A 17,553-nucleotide genomic window follows, 5' to 3' on the forward strand; every position below is an offset into this window, starting at 1 on the left:
CCTCTGTTTACTAAGAAAAACATATAGAAAAGAATGCAAATGACTATGCAACCAATACTGAATATCTTCCTTTGGAAGATTTTGAGATATGATTTTTGACTAACTATTGATGTTTTCTAATTCATATCCATTCCAAGATTTTTTAGGAATTGGCACTTAAATTTTTGTCTACAGTTTTGCTAAGCATTGACTGTCGATCTTTCGCTCATAAGAACAAAAGCGATTTTCTTTGAGATTATTTAGAGGAACTGCTTTGTATACTGTTACTGAAGCAGACTAATATTTTGTCGTAGTTGCCACAAACTCAGGAATTATAAAGAATTTCTAATGCCACTGAATTCTGTCCATGATTTGATGAGATGTATTCATTGTTAAAACCTTGAAATAAAATTTGTGACTTTTGTATTATATACTTCGCATTAGTCCTTTGGAAATATTGTCAAAATTATTAGGTATATTCATTGTTTCCCAGGTCTATAGTTAAAAATGTTCGGAACAGTACTTTTGAACGTGCGATAACCAAAAGTATGATATAGCTAAAAATACTATAAGGTTTTCGGTGGCTATGGTGAACGTATACTTACTTATATTTGTCTTTGATGGGTAAATTAATCCATTGAATAGGGTATAAAAAGTTTCTACGAGTAACCGCTAAGTAAGGGTGGGGCTCCGTTCTCTGTGATGAGAGTCCATGACGTCACTCTTAAGTGTCAACCACTGTGACTCTACGTCTGCTGTTTGGTGAGAGATACTGCTTATTTGTCCGAACTGGTATTTGTACACTATGATTTTTTGAGCTGCATGCCATACCAGTTTGATATCATACAAAATGTCTCACATCTATTGCTCCAGTTTGGTGATATAGGTGAAGTAAAATCAATGGAGGTGCTTGAATGATTGTAGCAGACGAACGTCATGTATGACATTTATGGTTCTCTGAGCAAGGTATAGAATATTTCAATTTCTTGTATTAAGTCTTACTGTGAGAGGCTGTGTAGTTGGGAGATGTCATGTTATATAATGCTATTGTAGACTCCGTATTAGTATTTGATATTCTGAAAATTTCTGTGGTATAACGTGTGGGTGTAAATGATCTTTAAATTACTTATATTCTGGATGAGTTTAAACGACTGATAAATTGTCATTAGAATATCAGTGACTCTTCATATAAGCATTGTGTTAACGAGTTGTTGGTTAAAAGGTTATCTATAGTTCCATTCTGTGACTGGCTCATGTTTCAGTTAAGGCCGCCACCCTAATAACTGTTGCATGGAATAGTTGTCATGATTTTACTGCAGTTTAAGATCGGGGAGTGTGATTGGGATCATTTTTTCCCCATCCACAGTAGTAGATAACAGCAAAGGTGGGGCTCTGAAGATCAGGGAAGTTATGGCAAGGGAGATAAACGCATGATTCTTGGAGTGAGGGGGCAGGTTTACAGTATGCTGGGGGAAGGTGAATCATTTGCTGTTTGCATATATCACAGCTCTGGCAGCAGACCAGAGAGAGAATTTCCAAAATATGGTACTTGAGTTTCGTAGAATGTAAAAAAGGAGAAAGTTAAGAGTTATTGTGAAGGAAAGAACATGATGAGGTATAGCAGGGATGGAGAAAAGATGGTTTGAGAGTGATTTTCAGTGGGAAGAACTGGGACGATGTAGCATAATGTAGTAACTGGGAGTGTAAATAGCAGCAGATGTAGCCATGGAGACAAATGAGTCATAGTGGGAGAGGGGGGGATAAGGTTCTTCTGGGTGTTTTGAGGAGTAGGAGGAGGAACAGGTCACCATCTCTTGGGGCAAGAAATGGGCATGTTTGAAGGGAATGTAGGTTTAACATTGTGAGTTTTGAATCATGAACACAAAAGATGAGAAAATGGTGAACGCCTTAGAAAAGAAATGAATGTGTGAGAAATATATGTGTTGTGACGTGGCTGTGTAAGAAGTGTGGTAAGAAGTGCAGCCTATTGAAAAAAATGACCATCTAAGGTATGGTAGGGAGTGCAGCTAATTGAGAAAAGGAACCATGGTGTGCTGAAAAGTTTATGAAAGTGAGAACGGAATCTGTGTGTCAGGAGTGAAGGCAACAAAGGGGAGGGGAAGAACAAGGAGTGGATAGAAGGATGGAAGAAAAGAGGCCTTGAGGTATCATGGCTTGAATAATCGGGAAGGATGAAAGGTGTGGGGATGACATGCTGTCACAGTGCTGCACCAGGGCATACAAAGCAGCCAGTGAAATAAAAAATAGTCTGTGGGGCTAGTATACCTCCACCTCACAAAGGCTAGACATGGCAAATAGATATGAAAACATTTTCATGTATATGCTTTTTCCCCCAGCAAAAATTTTAAACTTTGTACTTAATGTAAGCTTCATCATAACATCTATGCTACGCCACTCTACTGAGCAGCTTCTCTGATCATGGCTGTGCCAGGATGATGCCATGCACTGTCCATACTGTTGTATGAGGGGTATCATCTGACCTTCATAGAAAATAGGAAGCATTTAGTGGACTTCAGCCACATGCTTGGGTTACCACCTTCACCGTGAAGACAGTTATTACAAAATACACTGAAGGTGTTGCCCCAGGTAGTGGTATTAGAACTGTGATGGTTAGAGAAATGGTTGTGAAATTACTTGTGGAAGAAGAGTAAAGCTATCCAGACCTCTCTTCTTACCTTGTCTCAGAGCTCAGGAAAACCCATCAGTCCAACAAGAGCCCCTTCCAGAAACCCGGAAATCCATTTACCAAGCAAAGAAACTTGCCAGCTGCACTTGAAACCAGCCTGATATTAGATGAAAGAGCAGGCAGTCTTGCCACATTATCTCGGTAGCCTCTCCACTCTCCTTTGGCACCTCTCAGATCTTGACATGCACTATGCATTGCTATATTTTGTGAATTCAGTATAGATTTATATACAATGATTTCTCTAAATCAGCATTTATCTTCATTACATATTGGTTAATTTCATTACTATGTTATTCATCATTACTTACTTCCTACCCTGGGAGTCCCTTCTGTCTTTATGAGGCTCCTGTAGTGCCACTATTTGGACCATAGATCATAGAGTCTATTGATATGTGTGCATCTATTTCTAGAAAATGTAGGGCAAATGCATATGTATGCATACATTTACCTTTGAGGTGATTGATATGATTATTATTTCTTGAATATTTACTTTAGTGAGGATGTCTAGAAATTACCTCTGAGGAACTCGTACCCAATGTATGACTTGTGTTTATAGGAAAAATATTCTAATTAAGGCTTTTTTTTTATGTACACTTAGAGCCGTGATAGCAGAGGTAAGAAAGGCTATAAATCATTTGCTTTAGAGATAAGATTGGAAGAGATGAGGCATTTTGAATCCAAACTTTGAAAGTCTTAGGACTTGCTACATCCATTACTGGAACAAAATAAAAGGCATTGCTAATTCTTCTACACTGTTAGGCCTTTTACTGTGAATCCCAACTTTTTCCCCTTTGCTTTTCAGTGGTGGTCCCAAATTTAATCCTTTCCTAACATTTTAAACTTATTTTAAGATCTTGCCAGTTTCATTGGCTTTGTGACAGAGTTGCAAGAGACACCTTAGAGCCTAGGCCATGTTAAAGAAAGCAAAAGCCTTATACATTTCCCCTTGAATGTCAGCTGGGGTGGTAAATTTGAATAGAGTTTACATTGGGGTTTCATTCAAAATATCATTAACTTCATGCAAAGCAAATGTCTGTATGAACAATCATGTGCTAACATGAGCAGTATTACATTGACATAATGCAATAGAAAACTGACAGGATGACATCTTGGGATAACCAAGGGCAATGAACTGATTTTTTTTTCACTTATTTTTTTGTCTCCCCTATCAGCACCCAGGTGAGATTTTTTCACTTGAAGAGTAAAATGCAGAGTAAAAGAATGAAGTGCTGTGAAACTGAATCGCCACAGATATGATGGGATGGAAAACATGTAAAGCCTTATAAGTGTTTAGATCAAAGACCAGAACCAAATCAGATTGCTGGTAAATACCATGATCATTTAAGAGAAGGCAGAAAAGTTTGTACTTTGATTAAAGAGTAAACAAAATAAAATTTCTGGAATGGAAAATTCGGAATTCATTTTTAGTAAAGCTTTCGTTTTCATATTGAAGGCTTCAGTCATGGACAAAAGTCCACATCAAGGCCAGATCTTAATTGAAATATAGAGAGGATTATGAAAGGAAAAAAGAAAAGACAAGGGAAAGTATTTACAAATTCTAGAGGAAGTTGAAAAACCTGCCATTTAAAATGTGTTAGGTCATAGTTATTGGGGAAAACATGAGGAGGTAGAGAATTCCAAAGCTTTGACATTTAGGGAAAGAAGCAGTTATCAAAACGGCCCACACTTGAGCTGTCATTGGCCACAGTAATCATGGGACACAGCAGCTTGCCGAGTATTGTGTGGTCTTGCTAGTGGTGGGGGCCCACAAGCAGCTGGCTGTCAGAAGCAAAAACCAAAGTAATACCTATAGAAGAGGGAAAGTGAACCAACTTTGTGGCGTAGGGCAAGAGGGTTAAGTAAGTTTGAAAATTAGCCAGGGACAGTTTATAAGTCTGACTGCTTCCAATTCAAATCTGTCAAATAAGGTTGCAGAGCTAGAACCATCCCAGATGTGTGAGCAATGCTCCATACAAGGATGAATCAAACGTTTGTATAGACAGAGCAACCATTCTGAAAAAAAGAAGTTACAACATTTAAAGAGGACACCCAGTTTCTTAGAGGCAGACTTAGTTATACCCATAGCTTGATTTGAAAGACTTGAAAGACACTTAAGTTTACATAATTTATATGATACAAAGGTAGGTTACCAGAAACTACACAGAAGGAAATGGGTTGTATAAGAAAGGTCTTTTTTGAGGTGAAAAAGTAAGATCATACTAAAGTAGCTCTAAACTTTTGCATATACCTCTTATTGGCCTTTAAGACCAGGTTTTTGTACCCATGGATCCTGCCTACAATTGTAGGTACCTTTATTATATTTTGCAGCTGCTATTTCACCTATTTTGGTAATGTACAGTGATCTAAATGTAAGTTTTAAGGCTAGGATGGCCTTCAGTGACCTCAGTGTGCAGTAGCTTAAAACCTTACCTGATTTTGGGAAGTACCTCTACCCAAAATGCGGGGCCCTCTAGTTGCTTCATCTGGCCAGATGATGGTTCCATGGATCATTCCTTTGATCCTCAAATACCTTCATTATGATATGGGGCTGCTATGTTACCTAATTTGAATGAGTGCAGTGGCCTGAAAATGCTCCTCAACTCCAACATATGATAACTTTATGCTGCCCATCCCAGATTTTGAACAATGTACATTCAAAATTTGGGACCTCTAAGTGCTATCATTCAGCCCTGAAGAAGGTACACACAAGTGCATAAGTGTGTGATATTATTTATAGATTAAAGTGAGTAGTGAAATCACTACTGTTGTTACAGAGATGGCTAATTATTATTCCCAAATGCTGGAAAATATCGGTGAAGGTGTGTCCATACTGCAAGAAATGTTTAATGTTAATGAAACAGGACTGTAGAAGCAAACACCAGAGAGAATAGAATATGTATTGTTATTAAGAGAAGTTATTATCAAGATTTAAGGCTTCCAAAAATGGGTTATCACTTCTGAGAGGCATTGATGAAGACAGGGTTAGATCAAACTCTTTGTGGTCCATTCTTCCAGAAATCTTAGTATGGTGAAGGGCTTTATAAGACCAGCCTAATCATGATTTTGTACTCAGACAAGAAGGCTTTAGTTTAGTGAGGAGCATTTTGGATGTAGTTGACTATTCTTGGGCACTCTATTGTTGAGTTGTACTCTGGCAAAAATACCTTGCTGACAAGCCATTACTCATCTTGGTTAATGTATCAAACCACTAGGCAAATCCAAGTGATCTCTTTGGTAATGCTAGAATGGAGTTCCTCCCAAAATAGATGACAGGGTTGATGCAACCTGTGGATATCAATGTGTTTGCCACTTTATGGCATATTACCTGAAGAGAAGTTTGTGCTTATTAAGAGAGTAATAGGGAGCATAAGCCAACAATTATGTGGTTTTGGTTCAACTATAACATCGGGAATGCTGCGAACAGCATTGCTAGATTTTGGAAGAAGCTCAATGCATTAACTGTATAAGGTGTTTGGAAGAAAATATGATCCAAGTATTTCCATGATTTTCCTGTTTTTCTTAACCAGAAATTATTCCACAAATTTTTTAACCCTCATGGCCTTTAAGGTTAATGTAGACTTTGAAAACATTAAGGAAGAGGATGTAGTAGAGTTGCTGTAGTCCCTAAGAGAAGACCTCTGAAATGAATAACTTATATGACTGAAACATGAGTGAGCTGCAGGAAAGGAAGGGAGTGAGGATGCACCATCTATGTATGTGAGTTTATGATTAGGCAAATGTCTGAAGCATTTTCTTATGTTCAAGCAGGTTTGCAAATTCTACCTATTGATAGTTTGTAATGTGAACATAGACTGATTCACTTCTACAAAGTGCTGTATAAAGAGAAAGAGATGTTTAGAATTGCTAAATTTAGATATGGTTTTTGAAAAAGTCCCTTATCTAATAAGCTGACCAAGATGAATGTGTTTCTTCAATAACTGCAACAGAAAAGAATGACTTAGAGGGATGAGGCAGATGATTCTGCTGCCCCTCCTTCTTCATCTCTAATTCCACCAAATCTCCCAACAAAACCACCTTTTATTTCTGCACTTATTTTTAGTATTTTTACTGTTTCATCAAAACAGCAATTTTCTCATATTTGCTTAGAAAAAACTTTTGCTTTCTGAACCTTATTTTTGATATGTCTTTATAACATTTTTTTTTCTTTTTAATGAACTGAACTCTAATTTTGTAATGGGAAGCAATGGGAAAATAGTTTTCCTGGGGAAATTTATATAATGGGCCTTTTGCATTTTGATTCTCAATAATTTGAAACAACACTTGATATATTTTTTACCCACAGTGACTTAATATGTAGATGTTGCTATTACAGGGTGGTTAAAGACTGCATCATGTCCAGCTACCAAGATGACAACAGTATACCTTTAGTGGATGATGACCCATCAGGTATGTTCTTTGTCACAAGTTACCTCTCTATATCAGGAACGCTGTTTTAATCATAGGAAAAAGGAAATGTGAACCAAACCAGTTCCATAAACTTATTTCACTTATGCATCATGTCACAAACAATACACTCTGATGTCTGTAGTCTGACTTTCCAAAATCAGGCAACTCCCTAAATGTGGCACTTCCAAGGGCACTTTTGCTCAGTGACATAGTACTTGTGTTTGTAGAAATCACAGCTCTGCTTAGGTGCTGCTCAGGCATCTGTGCTTTGTTTTTATATATTGAGTGTAACTAAGTACCTAAATCAAATGCCACTGTAAGAACTCTTTTTAGAAGGCATCTGAGTGTTCTGGGTGTACCCAAGTACAGCAACTATATCCCCTTTGACCCTTCTCTTTCCAAATGCTCCTAAACCAGAGCTGAGGTTTAAAGATCTAAGGACATACAGACTCCTACAATGGAGCCAGACTTAATCAGCCTCATTATAGTGATATGAAATTCATCTTTACGCACCCTCACCCTTGACTGGGTCAGATGGATTCCCAGCACCAACACTTCTATGTAATCACCTATTGCTGCTTTAGTTTACATTGTATATTTTGGGATTGAAAAAAAGAAACAATTATTCATAAGTACAGTAAATGATTACAGCTGTAGTATTGTTTAAATTTTTTTTTTTTTTTTTTTTTTGCTTCGTCGCTGTCTCCCGCGTTTGCGAGGTAGCGCAAGGAAACAGACGAAAGAAATGGCCCAACTCACCCCCATACACATGTATATACATATGTCCCCACACGCAACTATACATACCTACACAGCTTTCCATGGTTTACCCCAGACGCTTCACATGCCCTGATTCAATCCACTGACAGCACGTCAACCCCGGTATACCACATCGATCCAATTCACTCTATTCCTTGCCCTCCTTTCACCCTCCTGCATGTTCAGGCCCCGATCACACAAAATCTTTTTCACTCCATCTTTCCACCTCCAATTTGGTCTCCCACTTCTCGTTCCCTCCACCTCCGACACATATATCCTGTTGGTCAATCTTTCCTCACTCATTCTCTCCATGTGCCCAAACCATTTCAAAACACCCTCTTCTGCTCTCTCAACTACGCTCTTTTTATTCCCACACATCTCTCTTACCCTTACGTTACTTACTCGATCAAACCACCTCACACCACACATTGTCCTCAAACATCTCATTTCCAGCACATCCATCCTCCTGCGCACAACTCTATCCATAGCCCACGCCTTGCAACCATACAACATTGTTGGAACCACTATTCCTTCAAACATGCCCATTTTTGCTTTTCGAGATAATGTTCTCGACTTCCACACATTCTTCAAGGCTCCCAGGATTTTCGCCCCCTCCCCCACCCTACGATCCACTTCCGCTTCCATGGTTCCATCCGCTGCCAGATCCACTCCCAGATATCTAAAACACTTCACTTCCTCCAGTTTTTCTCCATTCAAACTCACCTCCCAATTGACTTGACCCTCACCCCTACTGTACCTAATAACCTTGCTCTTATTCACATTTACTCTCAAATTTCTTTTTCCACACACTTTACCAAACTCAGTCACCAGCTTCTGCAGTTTCTCACATGAATCAGCCACCAGCGCTGTATCATCAGCGAACAACAACTGACTCACTTCCCAAGCTCTCTCATCCCCAACAGACTTCATACTTGCCCCTCTTTCCAAAAAAATTATTTTTACTTATATATTGGGAAAACCAAAAGCCACAGGTTAAGTTTTGATTGATTTGATCTGCTATCATATCCCCTTTGCAATATGGATACTCATCATCTGGCAAATTCCACAGTCTAGCAGCTACTTGGCACACTGTTGCATAATTTGAGACATCACAGTGTATTCTGCTTATTTGCTGAGAAATAATGGTTGAACTTCTGATGTATTATCTGACAGGTCTCATATTGTGGTTGTGAGTGTAGATATTACATGGAATATTTAAAAAAAATTTGAGGTTGGGTTGAATTAAGTCGAATACTCATTTTAACAAGTCAGTGCATGATTTACTTGGATAGTATCTGAAAAACATTTTTTTTACACATTGCCTTTCTGTAACTTCTCCCAAAGAAGGGGGCACAGTGAGGATTTTTCCTTCAAAGGCTCAGTCATCTGTTCCTTATGCTACCTCATTGACACAGGAAATGGCAAATCTGTAAAAAAAGAATCTTAAGCAGTAGGTTTCAGATAAGGAAATCAGAAGTATGGTTAACTTCTGTGAATATATAGAAATTGAAAAAACTTAATTGATGTTCAGTTACAGTCATATTCCAAATCAAACAAGATTTGAACACATGGTCTTTCTTGTTTTGTTTGGAGAAGAATTAGTAATGTGAATTTGAGGTCTGATTTGCTAATTATATTGAGCAGATGATCCTCTCCCAAATGAGAATATATTTTAATCTGGCAGATAAGTTAGCAGATGATCCATGGGAATTATGGGATTGAAACTAGATGGGGTTGGTTATCTAAAGCCATTCCCTGGAACATACTTTGTTGGAAGTATTTATTTATTTATTATACTTTGTCGCTGTATCCTACGTCAGCGAGGTAGCGCAAGGAAACAGACGAAAGAATGGCTCAACCCACCCACATACACATGTTGTATAGACATACACGTCTACACACAGCACATATACATACCTATACATCTCAATGTATACATATATATACACACACAGACATATACATATATACTCATGTACATAATTCATACTGTCTACCCTTATTCGTTCCTGTCGCCACCCCACCACACATGAAATGAAAACCCCCTCCCCACTCATGTGTGCGAGGTAATGCTAGGAAAAGACAACAAAGGCCACATTCATTCACACTGTGTCTCTTGCTGACATGTATAATGCACTGAAACCACAGCTCCCTTTCCACATCCAGGCTTCACAAAACTTTCCTTGGTTTACCCCAGACACTTCACATGCCCTGGTTCAATCCATTGACAGCACGTTGATCCCGGTATACCACATCGTTCCAGTTCACTGTGTTCCTTGCTTGCCTTTCACCCTCCTGCATGTTCAGGCCCCGATCACTCAAAATCTTTTTCACTCCATCTTTCCACCTCCAATTTGGTCTCCCACTTCTCCTCGTTCCCTCCACCTCTGACACATATATCCTCTTTGTAAATCTTTCCTCACTCATTCTCTCCATGTGACCAAACCATTTCAAAAGACCCTCTTCTGCTCTCTCAACCACACTCTTTTCATTACCACACATCTCTCTTACCCTTTCATTACTTACTTGATCAAACCACCTCACACCACATATTGTCCTCAAACGTCTCATTTCCAGCACATCCACTCTCCTCCGCACAACTCTATCTATAGCCCACGCCTCGCAACCATATAACATTGTTGGAACCACTATTCCTTCAAACATACCCATTTTTGCTTTCCAAGATAATGTTCTCGACTTCCACACATTTTTCAACACTCCCAGAACTTTTGCCCCCTTCCCCATCCTATGATTCACTTCCACTTCCATGGTTCCATCCACTACCAAATCCACTCCCAGATATCTAAAACACTTCACTTCCTCCAGTGTTGGAAGTAGGAGGATATATATCGTTTTGAGTCATATTTGCTAGTTCTTATATTACTCTGGAATTCATGAATCAGTTTGGAACAGCCTTTGCAGCTAATGACATGATGTACAAAATCTCTGTAATCAACTTAGAAATTTACTTGCAGAATTTGTTTCTGTTACTAATATTCACTAAAACTTGCAGGAATTTTATCACCCTTCCTGAATGATGGGGCTTATTTAGTGTTTAGATTGTACATTGTACATAATGTACTGTACTGATTCTTTTCTCAGTCACTGTTCAAAAGTGTTAAGGTATTTTACAAGGGGATGTATCTCTGTACGTACTTTTTGTTTATTTTTTTTTTTTTTTTTTTTTTTTTTTACTTTGTCGCTGTCTCCCGCGTTTGCGGGGTAGCGCAAGGAAACAGACGAAAGAAATGGCCCAACCCCCCCCATACACATGTACATACACACGTCCACACACGCAAATATACATACATACACAGCTTTCCATGGTTTACCCCGGACGCTTCACATGCCTTGATTCAATCCACTGACAGCACGTCAACCCCTGTATACCACATCGCTCCAATTCACTCTATTCCTTGCCCTCCTTTCACCCTCCTGCATGTTCAGGCCCCGATCACACAAAATCCTTTTCACTCCATCTTTCCACCTCCAATTTGGTCTCCCTCTTCTCCTCGTTCCCTCCACCTCCGACACATATATCCTCTTGGTCAATCTTTCCTCACTCATTCTCTCCATGTGCCCAAACCATTTCAAAACACCCTCTTCTGCTCTCTCAACCACGCTCTTTTTATTTCCACACATCTCTCTTACCCTTACGTTACTTACTCGATCAAACCACCTCACACCACACATTGTCCTCAAACATCTCATTTCCAGCACATCCATCCTCCTGCGCACAACTCTATCCATAGCCCACGCCTCGCAACCATACAACATTGTTGGAACTACTATTCCTTCAAACATACCCATTTTTGCTTTCCGGGATAATGTTCTCGACTTCCACACATTCTTCAAGGCTCCCAAAATTTTCGCCCCCTCCCCCACCCTATGATCCACTTCCGCTTCCATGGTTCCATCCGCTGACAGATCCACTCCCAGATATCTAAAACACTTCACTTCCTCCAGTTTTTCTCCATTCAAACTCACCTCCCAATTGACTTGACCCTCAACCCTACTGTACCTAATAACCTTGCTCTTATTCACATTTACTCTTAACTTTCTTCTTCCACACACTTTACCAAACTCCGTCACCAGCTTCTGCAGTTTCTGAAATCTAGTCAGATTTTCTTGCAAGTTCATTTTTAAGGCATTTCTCAAGATAAGAAATGTGTAATATCAGTGAAAGGGCAAATATCTGTGTTCATACAGATCATTTTATGCATTCTTTCTCCACAAGTGTTGGTCATAGCAGAGTTTATGAAACTGGATGAGGGGATGCATTTTTGAGTAGTATTCTATCATTCCAAAAATTGGTAATTGAGTTTTATGTTTATACCTCATTGTTTAGATGGTTTTGATATTTAAATTAATTGATAGAAGTGTCATGTCATTTGGATGTATAGCTAGTTTTGTAGAATGTATTGCATTTTCCTCCTCAAGTGGTGTTGGATGATGATCGAACTGGAGCTTCTGAAATATCTGACTCCACCCGAGGGCAGAGTTTGGAGTCTATTCCATCAGCTTACACAAATGGTTCCAACAGTCCTCTGCACAGTAGTAAGTTTTCCTGTTCCAATATTTATGCTATGTCTTTGGGTAGTACATGTACAATACATTTTAAATACAAAGTGACTTGTATATTGCTAAGCACTCCCAAGGTAGATAACCCACAGCAAACTTTGGTATTTTTCTGTTTGAAAACCTTCCTATAACAACTTTTTTTCATGCTGAATTTAAATCTGGGGTTGAAATATATGTTTATGGACATTAAGGCATGTAAATAAGTGATTTATGGTTAATCTTTAAGATTTTGTGATTTTTCAGTTCATATTTATTGGTTATCCCTCAGCTTAGGGAAGCATTATGAGATATTTTCAATGATTATTTGAAATATAGAAGCATTTTATTATGTTATATTTCAGTTTTAAGGCAAAAAGATTTTTGGGCTAAAAAAATTTCTGGTAGTTTTTGGTATTTTTAAGGTAATAGATATGACTGAAAACCTCAGTATAAATACTATTTTTCATACTGAATTTTAATCTGGGGTTGAAATATATGTTTGGGGCCAATAAGGCCTGGAAATAAGTTCTAATTGTCACTCTTTTAGAAGATTCTATGATTATTCGGTTTGTAATTCTTGGGTATCTCTCAGGTTGGGGAAGCATTATTGAATATTTTCAGTGATTATTTCAAGTTAGACTAAGTGTTCATTATGTGATATTTAAGTATGAGAACAAAATGGTTTTGGGCTGAAATATAGATAATAGATTTGCTTGAAAACCTCATTACAAGGACTATTTTTCATGCTAAATTCGAATTTAGTGTTAAAAGATTTGTTGGGAACATTAAAGCCTGTATATAGGTAATAAATTATTACTCTTTTAGAAAATTCTGATTATTCAGTTTGTATTTATTGGGAATTTTTTCAGCTTGGAGAGGCCTTATGAGATATTTAGCATGATTTTCTCTGGTAGAGAAACATTTCATTTTGTCATATTTCAGTTTTAAAACAAAATGTTTTGGGCCTAAAAAAATCAGTTTTTGATATTTTTGTGAGCATAATAAATTTTCTTGAAAACCTCAGAATAAGGACTATTCTTCATGCTGAATTCTAATTTGGTGTTGATATATATGTTAGGAGCATCAAAGCTTGTAAATGATTAATTATTACTCTTTTAGTAGATTCTAAGTATTTGGTTTGTAATAGATTTGCTTGAAAACTTCAGTATGACTATTTTTCTTGCTAGATTCGAATCTGGTGTTGAAAGATATGGTGGGGAACATTAAGGTCTGTAAATAAGTGATTAATTATTACTCTCTTTGAAGATTCTATGATTATTCAATTTAAATTTATTGGGCATTTGTTGGTTTAGGGAAGCATTATAAGGTATTTTCTGAGATTATTTCAAGTACAGAAGTGTTTCTATATGTACTATTTCAGTTTTAAAACAAAAAGATTATTGGGCTAAAAAACCTACAATTACTGGTAATTTTGTGAGGGTGATACATTTGCTTGAAACGTCAGTATAAGGACTACTTTTTTATGCTGAATTTGAATCTGGGATTGAAAAATATGTTAGGGAACATAAAGGTCTGTAAATAAGTAAGTAATTGATTATTACTCTGATGGAAGATTCTGTAATTATTTGGTTTGTATTTATTGGGTATTTGTCAGCTTGTAGAAGCGTTATGTGATATTTTCTGAGATTATTTCAAGTATAGAAGCATTTCATTATGTCATATATCAATTTTAAAACAAAAAGATATTTGGGCTATTTTTGTGAGGTTAGTAGATTTGCTTGAAAACCTCAGTATAAGGACTATTTTTCAGGTGTTAGAATGTATGTTGGGGAACATGAATCCCATAAGCAAGTAATTTTTGGTATTTTTGTTAGGGTAATAGATTTGCTTGTAAACCTCAGTATAAGGACTATTTTTCATGCTGAATTTGAATCAGGTGTTAAAGTATATGTTGGGGAACATTGAATCCCATAAATAAATAAATAATTATTACTCCTTTAGAAGATTCTCTATTTAGTTTATATTTAGTGTGTATTTGTCAGCTGGGGGAAGCATTATGAGATATTTTCCATGATTATATCAAGTATAGAAGTGTTTCAGTATTTCCTTTTTCAGTTTTAAAACAAAATGGTTTTGGGCTAAAAGATTCAATTTTCGGTATTTTTGTGTTGGTAATTAATTTGTTTGGAAACCTTCAAGCAGGGACTATTTTTTGTGTTGAATTCAAATCTGGTGTTGAAATATGTGTTTGGGGACATTAAGGACGGGAAATAAGTAAATAATTATTACTCTTTTAGAAGTTTCTGAAGAAGTTTCCTAGAAAGCGACTAGAGGGGACGGGAGTGGGGGGCCAGAAATCCTCCCCTCCTTGTATTTTTTTAACTTTCTAAAATGGGAAACAGAAGAAGGAGTCACGCGGGGAGTGCTCATCCTCCTCGAAGGCTCAGATTGGGGTGCCTAAATGTGTGTGGATGTAACCAAGATGTGAAAAAAGGAGAGATAGGTAGTATGTTTGAGGAAAGGAACCTGGATGTTTTGGCTCTGAGAGAAACGAAGCTCAAGGGTAAAGGGGAAGAGTGGTTTGGGAATGTCTTGGGAGTATAGTCAGGGGTTAGTGAGAGGACAAGAGCAAGGGAAGGAGTAGCAGTACTCCTGAAACAGGAGTTGTGGAAGTATGTGATAGAATGTAAGAAAGTAAATTCTCGATTAATATGGGTAAAACTGAAAGTTGATGGAGAGAGATGGGTGATTATTGGTGCATATGCACCTGGGCATGAGAGGAAAGATCATGAGAGGCAAGTGTTTTGGGAGCAGCTGAATGAGTGTGTTAGTGGTTTTGATGCACGTGACCGGGTTATAGTGTTGGGTGATTTGAATGCAAAGGTGAGTAATGTGGCAGTTGAGGGAATAATTGGTATACATGGGGTGTTCAGTGTTGTAAATGGAAATGGTGAAGAGCTTGTAGATTTATGTGCTGAAAAAGGACTGATGATTGGAAATACCTGGTTTAAAAAGCGAGATATACATAAGTATACATATGTAAGTAGGAGAGATGGCCAGAGAGCGTTATTGGATTACGTGTTAATTGACAGGCGCGCGAAAGAGAGACTTTTGGATGTTAATGTGCTGAGAGGTGCAACTGGAGGGATGTCTGATCATTATCTTGTGGAGGCTAAGGTGAAGATTTGTATGGGTTTCCAGAAAAGAAGAGTGAATGTTGGGGTGAAGAGGGTGGTGAGAGTAAGTGAGCTTGGGAAGGAGACTTGTGTGAGGAAGTACCAGGAGAGACTGAGTACAGAATGGAAAAAGGTGAGAACAGTGGAAGTAAGGGGAGTGGGGGAGGAATGGGATGTATTTAGGGAATCAGTGATGGATTGCGCAAAAGATGCTTGTGGCATGAGAAGAGTGGGAGGTGGGTTGATTAGAAAGGGTAGTGAGTGGTGGGATGAAGAAGTAAGAGTATTAGTGAAAGAGAAGAGAGAGGCATTTGGACGATTTTTGCAGGGAAAAAATGAAATTGAGTGGGAGACGTATAAAAGAAAGAGACAGGAGGTCAAGAGAAAGGTGCAAGAGGTGAAAAAAATGGAAAATGAGAGTTGGGGTGAGAGAGTATCATTAAATTTTAGGGAGAATAAAAAGATGTTCTGGAAGGAGGTAAATAAAGTGCGTAAGACAAGGGAGCAAATGGGAACTTCAGTGAAGGGCGCAAATGGGGAGGTGATAACAAGTAGTGGTGATGTGAGAGGAGATGGAGTGAGTATTTTGAAGGTTTGTTGAATGTGTTTGATGATAGAGTGGCAGATATAGGGTGTTTTGGTCGAGGTGGTGTGCAAAGTGCGAGGGTTAGGGAAATTGATTTGGTAAACAGAGAAGAGGTAGTAAAAGCTTTGCGGAAGATGAAAGCCGGCAAGGCAGCAGGTTTGGATGGTATTGCAGTGGAATTTATTAAAAAAGGGGTGACTGTATTGTTGACTGGTTGGTAAGGTTATTTAATGTATGTATGACTCATGGTGAGGTGCCTGAGGATTGGTGGAATGCGTGCATAGTGCCATTGTACAAAGGCAAAGGGGATAAGAGTGAGTGCTCAAATTACAGAGGTATAAGTTTGTTGAGTATTACTGGCAAATTATATGGGAGGGTATTGATTGAAAGGGTGAAGGCATGTACAGAGCATCAGATTGGGGAAGAGCAGTGTGGTTTCAGAAGTGGTAGAGGATGTGTGGATCAGATGTTTGCTTTGAAGAATGTATGTGAGAAATACTTAGAAAAGCAAATGGATTTGTATGTAGCATTTATGGATCTGGAGAAGGCATATGATAGGGTTGATAGAGATGCTCTGTGGAAGGTATTAAGAATACATGGTGTGGGAGGCAAGTTGTTAGAAGCAGTGAAAAGTTTTTATCGAGGATGTAAGGCATGTGTACGTGTAGGAAGAGAGGAAAGTGATTGGTTCTCAGTGAATGTAGGTTTGCGGCAGGGGTGTGTGATGTCTCCATGGTTGTTTAATTTGTTTATGGGTGGGGTTCTTAGGGAGGTGAATGCAAGAGTTTTGGAAAGAGGGGCAAGTATGAAGAGTGTTGGGGATGAGAGAGCTTGGGAAGTGAGTCAGTTGTTGTTCGCTGATGATACAGCACTGGTGGCTGATTCATGTAAGAAACTGCAGAAGCTGGTGACTGAGTTTGGTAAAGTGTGTGAAAGAAGAAAGTTAAGAGTAAATGTGAATAAGAGCAAGGTTATTAGGTACAGTAGGGTTGAGGGTCAAGTCAATTGGGAGGTGAGTTTGAATGGAGAAAAACTGGAGGAAGTGAAGTGTTTTAGATATCTGGGAGTGGATCTGGCAGCGGATAGAAACATGGAAGCGGAAGTGGATCATAGGGTGGGGGAGGGGGCGAAAATCTGGGGGCCTTGAAGAATGTGTGGAAGTTGAGAACATTATCTCGGAAAGCAAAAATGGGTATGTTTGAAGGAATAGTGGTTCCAACAATGTTGTATGGTTGCGAGGCGTGGGACTATGGATAGAGTTGTGCACAGGAGGATGGATGTGCTGGAAATGAGATGTTTGAGGACAATGTGTGGTGTGAGGTGGTTTGATCGAGTAAGTAACGTAAGGGTAAGAGAGATGTGTGGAAATAAAAAGAGCGTGGTTGAGAGAGCAGAAGAGGGTGTTTTGATATGGTTTG

General features: G+C 38.4%; 1 protein-coding gene across 15 annotated transcripts in view; it reads left to right on the forward strand.

Moving 5' to 3' along the window:
• Positions 1-662: 662 nt before the first annotated feature.
• Positions 663-17,553, forward strand: part of LOC139750028 (short coiled-coil protein homolog) — a 160,151-nt gene continuing 143,260 nt past the window's right edge. For 14 of the 15 annotated variants that reach the window (XR_011713074.1, XR_011713075.1, XR_011713072.1 and 11 more), the window contains exons 1-3: positions 663-741; positions 7,020-7,093; positions 12,293-12,409. Coding sequence is in view for 11 of the 15 variants with exons in the window: in XM_071664444.1 (XP_071520545.1) it covers positions 692-741; positions 7,020-7,093; positions 12,293-12,409 (241 nt within the window). In the remaining 4 variants the exon portion in view is untranslated. Of the gene's footprint in view, positions 742-826; positions 946-7,019; positions 7,094-12,292; positions 12,410-17,553 lie in introns of those variants that run through there. The other variant, XM_071664378.1, reaches the window with a different exon arrangement.

This window comes from Panulirus ornatus, chromosome 1 (genome assembly GCF_036320965.1).
Source record: "Panulirus ornatus isolate Po-2019 chromosome 1, ASM3632096v1, whole genome shotgun sequence".
Classification (NCBI taxonomy): domain Eukaryota; kingdom Metazoa; phylum Arthropoda; class Malacostraca; order Decapoda; family Palinuridae; genus Panulirus; species Panulirus ornatus.